Source organism: Bos indicus, chromosome 6, assembly GCF_029378745.1.
Source record: "Bos indicus isolate NIAB-ARS_2022 breed Sahiwal x Tharparkar chromosome 6, NIAB-ARS_B.indTharparkar_mat_pri_1.0, whole genome shotgun sequence".
Lineage (NCBI taxonomy): Eukaryota > Metazoa > Chordata > Mammalia > Artiodactyla > Bovidae > Bos > Bos indicus.
The window spans coordinates 45,528,285-45,541,459 of NC_091765.1; the positions used below are offsets into that span (position 1 = coordinate 45,528,285).

The 13,175-nt window shown below is 39.9% G+C and overlaps 1 protein-coding gene across 1 annotated transcript in view; it reads left to right on the forward strand.

The window, feature by feature from the left end:
- The first annotated feature begins 1,472 nt into the window (after positions 1–1,472).
- The window catches only part of PI4K2B (phosphatidylinositol 4-kinase type 2 beta), a 36,175-nt gene continuing 24,472 nt past the window's right edge, over positions 1,473–13,175 (forward strand). The window contains exons 1-2 of the mRNA XM_070790734.1: positions 1,473–2,058; positions 7,369–7,505. Coding sequence (XP_070646835.1) covers positions 1,643–2,058; positions 7,369–7,505 — 553 coding nt within the window. The 5' untranslated portion in view covers positions 1,473–1,642. The remainder of the gene's footprint in view (positions 2,059–7,368; positions 7,506–13,175) is intronic.

Here is a 13,175-nt window from a genome sequence, read left to right on the forward strand (position 1 = left end):
TAGGATGATAAATTCTAGGTCCATCTATGGTGCTGTAAATGGCATTATTTCATTCTTTTTTATGGCTGAATAATACTCCACTCTGTGTGTGTGTGTGTGTGTGTGTGTGTATCTTCTTTAACCATTTCATCTGTCAGTGGACATTTAGGTTGCTTTCATGTTTTGGCTATTGTAAATAGTGCTGCTATGAACTTTAGGGTCCATGTATCTTTTTGAATTAGAGTGTTCTGTGGATACATGCCCTCTGTGGATACATGCCCAAGAGTGGGATTGCTAGATCATACTGAAACTCTATTTTTAGTTTCTTAAGGAATCTCTATATCGTTCTCCATGATGGCTAGCAAAGAGTTTTAAACAGTTATACATTAGGCGGGAGAAGAAGGGGACAACAGAGGGAAAGATGGTTGGATGGCATCACCGACTCAATGGACATGAGTTTGAACAAGCTCCAGGAGTTGGTGATGGACAGGGAAGCCTGGTGTGCTTCAGTCCATGGGATTGCAAAGAGTCGGAGACGACTGAGCAACTGAACTGAACTGATACACTGTACAAGGACATGAAAAAGTATATGGTCATAATAATGAGTTAGCAGAAAAACTCAGCAGAGATACAGAAACTCTAAAAAGAGAAGGGGGGAATGGAAATTCTAGAACTGAAAAGTAAAAATTTTGAAATAAAAAATTCACTGGGTGGGTCCAACAGCTAATTAGAAATGGCTGAAGGATTGGCAAACTTAAAAACAGATTAAGAGAAATTATTCCAGCTGAAAAACAGAGATAAAAACTATTGGAGAAAATGGACAGAGCTATACTAATCTTTAAGACGATACTGAAGAGCTTAAAGTACCTGTAATAAGAATCACAGAAAGGGAAGAGAGTGGAGTAGAAAATTTTTTGAAAAAATAATGGCTGAGATTTCCCCAAATTTGGTAGACTTACAAATCTGGTAAACTTACAAATTAAGAAACCGAACAAAACCCAAACAAGGTACATATATTAAAAAAAGAAAAAGGAAGAAAATTATTAAAAAGTCAATGAACTAGAGAACAGATAATCAATGGACCCATAAATGGCTTTTTGCAAAAAGCTAAAAATTTATATAAACTTCTAGCTAGATTAACCAGTGTTTAAAAAGAGAAAAATGCAAACTACAATATCAGGAATGTTTGGAAAAAATGACGAGGCCCTGGCTCTCCGGGACTTCTAGTGGGGGAAACATGTTAGTCATACAAAGAAATACACAGGTATACATTGTGGGAAACATGAGAGAATTCTGCAGGGGAGGGAGAGGCCGATTTGGGTTAGAGAGGGGCACCTCTGCAAAGGTAGATTAACATCCACCCCCGCGCTCCACAAGCAGTAACTTCAGCCCCGCCGGGCGTCTTCCCCAGTTTAGGGAGACAGGTGGCGGCCGGGCCCCGCATAACGCCCCCGCACTTCCGCGCAGGCGCGGGGGAGGCGCGAGGTGGGGCTCGGCCGGCGGGCGGGCGGGGCAACCGCCTGGCGGGCACAGAGCTGGACAGTGCACTGGCTAGGTTTCTTCCGTCTGACCCAGAGGCTCCGGTTCCCCGCGATGCCGAGACCAGACCCGAACGCCTCGCCTCTCTGAGTCGGTCTCAGCGCGGAAGGCACAGAGGGAAGCCATGGCGGAGGCCTCCGAGCCCGGGAGGCCAGAGTCCGCCGGCAGCGGGAGCCTGGAGGAGGACGAAGAGGACGAGGAGCGGGAGCCGCTGCTGCCGCGGATCGCCTGGGCCCAGCGGCGGAAGGTCGCTCCGGGGGGCGCTGTGAGGCTGGAGACTGCTGCCGGGGAGGAAGGTGCGGCCTCCCCTAGCCAGGCCAGCGACCGGGAACTGCCGCTTCTGCCCCGGGATGCGTCTTTCTCCTCCTCCCCGGGCTTGGGGCGCCAGCGGAGCTCGCCCACCAATCTGGACCGGAACCGCCCCGTGGGTTCAGGTGCGACCCGGCTCTTCCCTACTCCCGCGCCCTGCCAGAGTGCCCCTCTCCGCCGCGCTCAGCATTCAAGCCCCTCCTCGGGTCCCTGCCCCCGGCTTCTTTCTCGGTCGCCCGCTAGCCCTTGCCTAGTAGGAAAAACTGTTCTCCAGGGATCTCGTCCTGAGTACCGGCCGAGGGTTCAGCTATGTCACCTCGCCTTTTTCTCCCCCATCCCCGGTCCCCCGTTTACTCTCACCTTCTCCAGGGGCTATATAGGCTGCTTCTCCTGACACCCGAGGTGGTCATTAAACTCCGATCCTTGGGGCCGCCCCTAAGAGTGATCCTAAACTTTTGGAATCAGACAGGAAGTCTTAACACTGTAAAATGACCTAAGTTGTTTGCTCAAGTTTGGCTTTAAAGTTTTGGCTTAAGAACCCTGAACTACCAAGAAAGTTCGTGAATTTGCAAGGTGGATGACAGTCAAGAGATAGCAAGAATATCCGGTTGCCACTGGGACACGTTTCAAAAACTTTTAAAATATTGTTATTGTGACATTAGCCAGAGGGGGCAGAAGCAGTTGAACTTCTGTACCTGCTTTCTCTCTTGCAAAGTTTTCTTTCTCGAGACTTTCTTATTTTTATACAGAAAAAGGAAAAACCGTTTCACTATTAAGCAGACTGACAGCCTCAGATGAAAGAGAGGGTAATTGAAATGTTGAAAGGTAGTAAAATTTAGGCACGAAGCTGCAGGCATGGGTATTTGTTGGTAAATGGAACTTTTTGGCATAGATGGGTTGAATTAGACTAATTTAAAAAATAGAATAGACTTGTAAGCGTCCTAGGTAGCACTGGGACAGGCTTGTTTTGTAAAATGAGCCTGATAACACTTGATCGGTGGTGGTAAGGACGGTTTAAATGAGGTAATGTTTGCATTCTGCCTGGAATATTGCTCTGTACATGACAGCTTAAAGAAAAGACACAGAAAATGTAGTTTGCATTATGTTGCTGAAGTTTTTGTAGAGTAGGTAGATTTTACATATTCTGCTACTGGTACATTAATGGGGCTTCTGCACTTGATAGAGTAGGTTACTCTAGTTGTAATTATGGTCAAATGGTAGAGTAAATGAATCAAAGAGGCCCGAGGGAAGCAGACTTTAATGAAGAAAGCTTTAACAGACTGGTCTGACTTACAGGTCAGCTAGCTACCATTATAATGTTAACTTTTGGATGCATCGACAGTACAACATTTAACAGAACAATCAAACATGGATTTGGAACCAGATCACAAATGGATCCACATTCACCCAGCTACATTGATCATAATGCTATATATTACCTAGAAACCTGTCTGTGAAGTCACTGAGATTTGTGTGGCAAACTTGCCTTTTTCTACCCAAAGTTACTGTGTAGCTAGATTTTAAAAGATACTAAAACCTTGAAAATGTGTTTGTTCTATGAAGGTAAGGTTTTGCAAACAAGTGATATTAAAGCTGCTGCTGCTGTTAAGTCGCTTCAGTCATGTCCGACTCTGTATGACCCCATAGGCAGCAGCCTATCAGGCTCCCCTGTCCCTGGGATTCTCCAAGCAAGAACACTGGAGTGGGTTGCCATTTCCTTCTCCAAGGCATGAAAGTGAAAAGTAAAAGTGAAGTCGCTCAGTCATGTCCGACTCTTAGCGACCTCATGGACTGCAGCCTACCAGGCTCCTCTGTCTATGGAATTTTCCAGGCAAGAATGGGGTGCCATTGCCTTCTCCTGATATTAAAGCTAGAAAAAGTAAAAGCGAGGATAGAGTACAATATTGGAATACAAATGGATCATTAAAGAGAATTTTAACCTTTTTAAATGGCAATAACATTTATATCTCAATTGATGTTTTTCTGAGATCTTCAAGGCTTCCCTGGTGGCTCAGATGGTAAAGAATCTGCCTGCAATGCAGGAGACCTGGTTTCGATCCCTGGGTCAGGAAGATCCCCTGGAAAAGGGAATGGCTACCCACTCCAGTATTCTTGCCTGGAGAATTCCATGGACAGAGGAGCTTGGGGACTACAGTCCATGGGGTTGCAAAGAGTTGGACACGACTGAGCAGCTATCACTTTTTTTTTAATATTTCATTAATTCTTAGAATAGCACAGCAAGTTAGCTGGGTTAAGTCATCCTGGGTATGACTTATGATGGGAAATGAATGAAAACTTCAATGACTAGTAGTTGATAGAACTTCAGCTGTAACCCAAAGTCAAGGTCCAGAAAGTGGAAAAGCCAGACTGAACCTAGTTCTTTGCTATAGATCCCCAACTGTTATAAAATAATTGTTACCTTTATTTACTTATTACCAAGGTCTTATTTTTAATGGATTTTAAAATAGTTTTGAACTACAAAAGCTATTTTTAAAATTTCAAACCATTCTCCTAAAAAGTTTGATTAATTTAACTGATAAGTCATTATTTTTTGAATTCATTCATTTCCTTTGTTCTTTACCATCCAATTTCCATGAAGCCACCTCTCTAGTTCCAAGATATTCTTGTCTTTAGATTGATATTAGCATCATTTATCAAGCTTAACTATTCTGTGTATGTAAATAGGAGCTTTATGTACTTTAACCAGTGGAAGACTGGCCTAGCTCTGTTATCTTTACTTGAACAAGGCGTGTGGCAAAGTCTAGAACCAGCGTAAACATCAGGTTGTTGGAGCAGTGTCAAAGTAGAAGAATTAGTGGTATTCCTTTGCTAGTTGTCATTTTAATCAATGAGTTAGAGAGTAGTAAAGATAATAATAGTTAATACCCACAAAACAATACGTGCAGGGCAAGTGCATGTGTTTCATATAATTTATAACCAACCCTATGATATTAGCACTTTTTAAAAATTCTCATTTTAAAGAAGCACAGAGGTGAATCGAAGGTTCCAGTTGATATAAACCAGAAGCACTTAGCAGTTTTTGTTGGAGAGCCTAGTGATTAGAGAATGGTGTTAGAATTTACAAGCTACCAAAGTAAAAGAAAGTGAGTGTTTATAAGCCATTTAATGATTCATGGTGGCTTATAAATGTATGAACATAATAAAGTCATTTAAAAGTAGGGAAAATTATGAGAATGGGAAGTAAGAGTAATGAAATAAGATGGAGGCCAGAACAAGACTACACAAAATTAACATCACTTGATGCAGGCAGTGCATGAATTTGATTTTTAAGATTACTGACCTGGCAGCCTGAGAGAAACACAATCACTGTGCCCATAAAGTTAAAACAGACTAGTTATTTGAAACAAGACAAAACTGGCAAAGGATAAACTGTTAGGTATTCTCTTGGAGAAGAGACTATATGCTGAGTAATACCTTGGTAATAAAAGTGATGACTTTCATAAGAGTGTTTCATACAACTTCCCTGAAGTTCATTTCAGTGGAAGTAATTCTAGTGGGTGATGTTATCGGTATTGCTGGATCTAGATTCCAGATGCTGATAGTCTGGCTTAATTTAGAGGACGGTATTAGAAGAATAGATAATCTCATGGGTCTTGACAATCTTCCAAAACTGAGCTTTTGAAAAGTAGTGAGCATCAGTGTGTTGGAGAGTTTTCCTCAAACCACTAATTAGAATGCACTTGTTGCAGAGATCCAGCATTCAGTCAGCAAATGTTTCAGTGCCTTCGGGTGCCAGTGGAAATCCAGCCCTTAGGGAAACAGTGGTGACCAGATACCAAATGGATGTCCAGTCACCAGCCCTGTCCTCTTGGAACCTTATAACTTAATGGAGGAAACAGTCAATTAAAACAGACAGTTCTAACAGGATATATGTGCTTCATGGGGAAAGCTGACAGTTCCTTGGAGCCCTGCCCTGGGTATAGGGGCCAGGGAAGACTTCACAGAGGAAATAGCGTCCAGTTTGAGACTTGAATAACACTGGCACCCCCGAGGGTTCCAGTTTAGTTTGGATCATCAAACTTGTGAACCAGCTACTTTACATTTTAGAAGATATTCTGGCCAGTGGGTAAGATATATTCCCAGCCCTTAGGTGAGGAAGAGTTCATCTTGATTTACTTATTTAAAATGAGAACTTGATAAGTTGCTATGCATACCTATATAAAAGTAATTGTTAACAGGTTATGCAATGGGTTCTCTTAATCCATTTTCATTTCTACTTACCAAAGGATCACTTGTAGCCCTTAAGTGTGGTTAAGGGTTTGTTGATAAATACTTACATTATTGAAGGTCTGCCGTGTGTCAGGCACAGGTTTAAGCACTTGGTGTATATCACAGAACAGAACAAAGATTTCTGCCCTCCTGGGACCAAGATCATTTTGTTATAGCATTACAAGTAGTCAGATGGAGCTGAAGGATGGATAAAAATTAGCCATAGGAAAGAAACTTGGCATGTACATCAAAACAGCATGTGTGAAAGTTCAGAGGGTGGGCTGGACACCTTGTGAAAAGTGAGGAATTTGAATAGGACTGGAGCTTGTGAGTCCCAACGGGAGTATACAGAGGTAGAACTGACAGTCTCCTCAGAAAATCTGAATATTTTCTAATACAGAGACAAATCAAAGTTTCACAGTTTATTCCTTAGAAGGAGTAAAAGTAATATTAACTGAACAAAATTTAAAGAAAATATAGCTATTTAAGCCCCTCAGCTATTAACAATCAAACCAAACAATGACAGCAAACCTTCAAACCAAATATCCATAGCACATATATCTTGAAGTGGTATAACTTAAGAGTGTATTCTCCAAGTTAAACTCACGGCTAAATATACATTTAAGTAACTGAAAGTTGTAGGATGTAATTGTGAATTATGAAACAGAAAAATCTACTGAAAAATAATTATTTTGATTTTTAGAAAAGTTGTTATGTAATCATGTTGCTTTTTTCTCTTTTCTGGTAGTAATTAGACAGGACCAGTTGTCTTCCAAGTGCCTTTCTGGACTGTGATGGTATATCCAGACCATCTTCAAATAACGCCAGTTTTCATGTAGGGAGAGTTTCGTTTATCCAAAAGAATTGCTCAGGGAAGGGACAAGCTAAAGAGAAAGGGATTGAAAACCTGCTGGCTGACTGTATAGGAATGGTTCAGGTTTGGATTGAAGCTGAATTATTAAGTGTCCGGAGTTTGATCCTGGGCTCCATGAGAGTCACAAAGGCAGGTTCTATGATGAACTCATAAAGCTTAACCCATAAAGCAACCTGAAACCTGTAATAGTAATGTCAAAGTCTGCACATAGTTTCCAAAAGAACTGCTTTAGTACAGGATGGGAGAGACCAAAAGTGGTCCAAGAGTTTAGCCAGTTCAACGTGAATTAGTATGACAGGACTCCTAAACAACGATTGTAATACTAGAGTACTTCTTATTTTGGTATAGTGTCAAGACTGAGAGCTGTCTCTGTTCTCCGCAATGGGTTGCTCGATTCTGGAGACCATATTTTTAAAAGGCACATTGGAAAACTGAAGCATGAAGTCGGAGGGCAACTCGGATGCTGAAAAACCTGAGAACACTTCCATGTGGAAGGAGGCAGAGAATAGAGGAATCTTAGGGGAGCATGAAATGGTCTGCAGCTATGTGAAGGCCTCTCCCTGGGAAGAGAGGAGTAAGTAGACTTTTGTTTTGCTCCAGGTGGCAAGTCTAGTACCTTGGGTGAAGCTACAAGGAGACCTGTTTCTGAAAAAGAAAAGTTTTATATTTAGAAAAAAAAACAACACAAAAACTATCAACAACAAAAAAATGAGTATCTCTTTTTGGAAGTGTTTAAACATTGGCCCAGAGACCACCTGCTGGAGGTGTATTATAGAAAATATACCAGTACTGGGAGCAAAATTGAGATAAATAACTTTCCGACTTCTTTCTTGTTAAAAGCCTTGACCTAGAAGAAGTATCATTTGATTAATGTAGTAATTATTAGCATATTCTGCCATATAAGTAATACTTTATTCATTTAAGTGTTTATTAAGAACCCACTAAATGCTGATCCTTCTTCCAAGTGCTAGGACACACAGTGAATGAGAAAGACAAAGTTTCTCCCTTCATTCTTTTTTTTTAATATAAATTTATTTATTTTAATTGGAGGCTAATTACAATATTGTATTCGTTTTGCCATACATTGACATGAATCCACCATGGGTCTACATGTGTTCCCCATCCTGAACCCCCTTCCCACTTCCCTCCCCATACCATCCCTCTGGGTCATCCCAGTGCACTAGCCCCGAGCATCCTGTATCATGCATCGAATCTGGACTGGTGATTTATTTCACATATGATAATTTACATGTTTCAATGCCATTCTCCCAAATCATCCCACCCTCTCCCTCTCCCACAGAGTCCAAAAGACTCTTCTATACATCTGTGTCTCTTTTGTGTCTCATAAACAGGGTTATTGTTACCATCTTTCTAAATTCCATATATATGCATTAGTATACTGTATTGATGTTTTTCTTACTGGCTTACTTTACTCTGTATAATAGGCTCCAGTTTCATCCACCTCATTAGAACTGATTCAAATGTATTCTTTTTAATGGCTGAGTAATAATCCATTGTGTATATGTACCACAGCTTTCTTATCCCTTCAAATACTGATGGACATCTAGGTTGCTTCCATGTCCTGGCTATTATAAACAGTGCTGCGATGAACCTTGGGGTACACGTGTCTCTTTCAATTCTGGTTTCCTCACTGTGTATGCCCAGCTGTGGGATTGCTGGGTCATATGGCAGTTCTATTTCCAGATTTTTAAGGAATCGCCAGACTGTTCTCCATAGTGGCTGTACTAGTTTGCATTCCCACCAACAGTGTAAGAGGGTTCCCTTTTCTCCACACCCTCTTCAGCATTTATTGCTTGTAGACTTTTGGATAGCAGCCATTCTGACTGGCATGAAATGGTACCTCATTGTGGTTTTGATTTGTGTTTCTCTGATAATGAGTGATGTTGAGCATCTTCTCATGTGTTTGTTAGCCATCTGTATGTCTTCTCTGGAGAAATGTCTGTTTAGTTCTTTGGCCCATTTTTTGATTGGGTCATTTATTTTTCTGGAATTGAGCTGCAGGAGTTGCTTGTTTATTTTTGAGATTAATTCTTTGTCAGTTGCTTCATTTGCTATTATTTTCTCCCATTCTGAAGGCTGTCTTTTCACCTTGCTTATAGTTTCCTTTGTTGTGCAGAAGCTTTTAAGGTTAATTAGGTCCCATTTGTTTATTTTTGCTTTTATTTCCAATATTCTGGGAGGTGGGTCATAGAGGATCTTGCTGTGATTTATGTCAGAGTGTGTTTTGCCTATGTTCTTCTCTAGGAGTTTTATAGTTTCTGGCCTTACATTTAGATCTTTAATCCATTTTGAGTTTATTTTTGTGTATGGTGTTAGAAAGTGTTCTAGTTTCATTCTTTTACAAATGATTGACAGGTTTTCCCAGCACCACTTGTTAAAGAGATTGTCTTTTCTCCATTGTATATTCTTGCCTCCTTTGTCAAAGATAAGGTGTCCATAGGGCATGGATTTATCTCTGGGATTTCTATTTTGTTCCATTGATCTATATTTCTGTCTTTGTGCCAGTACCATACTGTCTTGATGACTGTGGGTTTGTAGGAGAGCCTGAAGTCAGGCAGGTTGATTCCTCCAGTTCCATTTTCTTTTCTCAAGATGCTTTGGCTATTTGACGTTTTTTGTATTTCCACACAAATTGTGAAATTATTTGTTCTAGCTCTGTGAAAAATATCATTGGTAGCTTGATAGGGATTGCATTGAATCTATAGATTGCTTTGGGTAGTCTACTCATTTTCACTATATTGATTCTTCTGACCCATGAACACAGTATATTTCTCCATATATTAGTGTCCTCTTTGATTTCTTTCACCAGTGTTTTATAGTTTTCTATATATAGGTCTTTAGTTTCTTTAGGTAGATACATTCCTAAGTATTTTATTCTTTTCGTTGCAGTGGTGAATGGAATTATTTCCTTAATTTCTCTTTCTGTTTTTTCATTGTTACTGTATAGGAATGCAAGGGATTTCTGTGTGTTGATTTTATATCCTGCAACTTTACTGTATTCACTGATTAGCTCTAGTAAATTTCTGGTGGCGTCTTTAGGGTTTTCTATGTAGAGGATCATGTCATCTGCAAACAGTGAGAGTTTTACTTCTTCTTTTCCAATTTGGATTCCTTTTATTTCTTTTTCTGCTCTGATTGCTGTGGCCAAAACTTCCAAAACTATGTTGAATAGTAGTGGTGAAAGTGGGCATCCTTGTCTTGCTCCTGACTTTAGGGGAAATGCTTTCAATTTTTCACCATTGAGGATAATGTTTGCTGTGGGTTTGTCATATATAGCTTTAATTATGTTGAGGTGTGTTCCTTCTATTTCTGCTTTCTGAAGGGTTTTTATCATAAATGGATGTTGAATTTTGTCAAAGGCTTTCTCTGCATCTATTGAGATAATCATATGGCTTTTATTTTTCAATTTGTTAATGTGGTGAATTACATTGATTGATTTGAAGATATTGAAGAATCCTTTCATTCCTGGGATAAAGCCCACTTGTTCATGATGTATGATCTTTTTAATGTGTTGTTGGATTCTGATTGCTAGAATTTTGTTAAGGATTTTTGCATCTATGTTCATCAGTGATATTGGCCTGTAGTTTTCTTTTTTTGTGGCATCTTTGTCAGGTTTTGGTATCATAGAATGAGTTTGGAAGTTTACCTCCCTCTGCAATTTTCTGGAAGAGTTTGAGTAGGATAGGTGTTAGCTCTTTTCTAAATTTTTGGTAGAATTCAGCTGTGAAGCTTTCTGGTCTTGGGCTTTTGTTTGCTGGAAGATTTCTGATTACAGTTTCAATTTCTGTGCATGTGATGGGTCTGTTAAGATTTTCTATTTCTTCCTGGTTCAGTTTTGGAAAGTTGTACTTTTCTAAGAATTTGTCCATTTCTTCCAAGTTGTCCATTTTATTGGCATATAATTGCTGAGAGTAGTCTCTTATGATCCTTTGTATTTCTGTGTTGTCTGTTGTGATCTCTCCATTTTCATTTCTAATTTTATTGATTTAACTTTTCTCCCTTTGTTTCTTGATGAGTCTGGCTACTGGTTTGTCAATTTTATTTATCCTCTCAAAGAACCAGCTTTTGGCTTTATTGATTTTTGCTATGGTCTCTTTTGTTTCTTTTGCATTTATTTCTGCCCTAATTTTTAAGATTTCTTTCCTTCTAACCCTGGGGTTCTTCATTTCTTCCTTTTCTAGTTGCTTTAGATGTAGAGTTAGGTTATTTATTTGACTTTTCTCTTGTTTCTTGAGGTATGCCCATATTGCTATGAACCTTCCCCTTAGCACTGCTTTTACAGTGTCCCACAGGTTTTGGGTTGTTGTGTTTTCATTTTCATTCGTTTCTATGCATATTTTGCTTTCTTTTTTGATTTCTTATGTGATTTGTTGGTTATTCAGCAGCATGTTGTTCAGCCTCCATATGTTGGAATTTTTAATAGTTTTTCTGCTGTAATTGAGATCTAATCTTACTGTATTGTGGTCAGAAAAGATGCTTGGAATGATTTCAATTTTTTTGAATTTACCAAGGCTAGATTTATGGCCCAGGATGTGATCTATCCTGGAGAAGGTTCCACGTGCACTTGAGAAAAAGATGAAATTCATTGTTCTGGGGTGAATGTCCTATAGATATCAATTAGGTCTAACTGGTCTATTGTATCATTTAAAGTTTGTGTTTCCTTGTTAATTTTCTGTTTAGTTGATCTATCCATAGGTGTGAGTGTGGTATTAAAGTCTTCCACGATTATTGTGTTACTGTTAATTTCCCCTTTCATACTTGTTAGCATTTGTCTTACATATTGCGGTGCTCCTATGTTGGGTGCATATATAATTGTTATATCTTCTTCTTGGATTGATCCTTTGATCATTATGTAGTGTCCTTCTTTGTCTCTTTTCACAGCCTTTGTTTTAAGTCTGTTTTATCTGATATGAGTATTGCTACTCCTGCTTTCTTTTGGTCTCTATTTACGTGGAATATCTTTTTCCAGCCCTTCACTTTCAGTCTGTATGTGTCCCTTGTTTCAAGGTGGGTCTCTTGTAGACAACATATATAGGGGTCTTGTTTTTGTATCCATTCAGCCAGTCTTTGTCTTTTGGTTTGGGCATTCAACCTATTTCAGTTCAGTTCAGTTCAGTCGTTCAGTCGTGTCTGACTCTCTGTGACCCCATGAATTGCAGCACGCCAGGCCTCCCTGTCCATCACAAACTCCCGGAGCTCACTCAAACTCACGTCCATCAAGTTGGTAATGCCATCCAGCCATCTCATCTTCTGTTGTCCCCTTTTCCTCCTGCCCCCAACCCCTCCCAGCATCAGGGTCTTTTCCAATGAGTCAACTCTTTGCATGAGGTGGCCAAAGTACTGGAGTTTCAGCTTTAGCATCATTCCTTCCAAAGAACACCCAGGGCTGATCTCCTTTAGAATGGACTGGTTGGATCTCCTTGTAGTCCAAGGGACTCTCAAGAGTCTTCTCCAACACCACAGTTCAAAAGCATCAATTCTTTGGTGCTCAGCCTTCTTCACAGTCCAACTCTGACATCCATACATGACCACTGGAAAAACCATAGCCTTGACTAGATGGACCTTTGTTGGCATTTAAGGTAATTATTGATAAGTATGATCCCGTTGCCATTTACTTTATTGTTTTGGGTTCAAGTTTATACACGCTTTTTGTTTCCTGTCTAGAGAAGATCCTTTAGCATTTGTTGGAGAGCTGGTTTGGTAGTGCTGAATTCTCTCAGCTTTTGCTTGTCTATAAAGCTTTTGATTTCTCATTCATATTTGAATGAGATCCTTGCTGGGTACAGTTATCTGGGCTGTAGGTTATTTTCTTTCATCACTTTAAGTATGTCCTGCCATTCCCTCCTGGCCTGAAGAGTTTCTGTTGAAAGATCAGTTGTTATCCTTATGGGAATCCCCTTGTGTTTTATTTGTTGTTTTTCCTTTGCTGCTTTTTATATTTGTTCTTTGTGTTTGATCTTCATTAATTTGATTAATATATGTCTTGGGGTGTTTTGCCTTGGGTTTATCCTGTTTGGGACTCTCTGGGTTTCTTGGACTTGGGTGATTATTTCCTTCCTCATTTTAGGGAAGTTTTCAACTATTATCTCCTCAAGTATTTTCTCATGGTCTTTCTTTTTGTCTTCTTCTTCTGGGACTCCTATGATTTGAATGTTGGGGCCTTTAACATTGTCCCAGAGGTCTCTGAGATTGTCCTCATTTCTTTTAATTCTTTTTTCTTTTT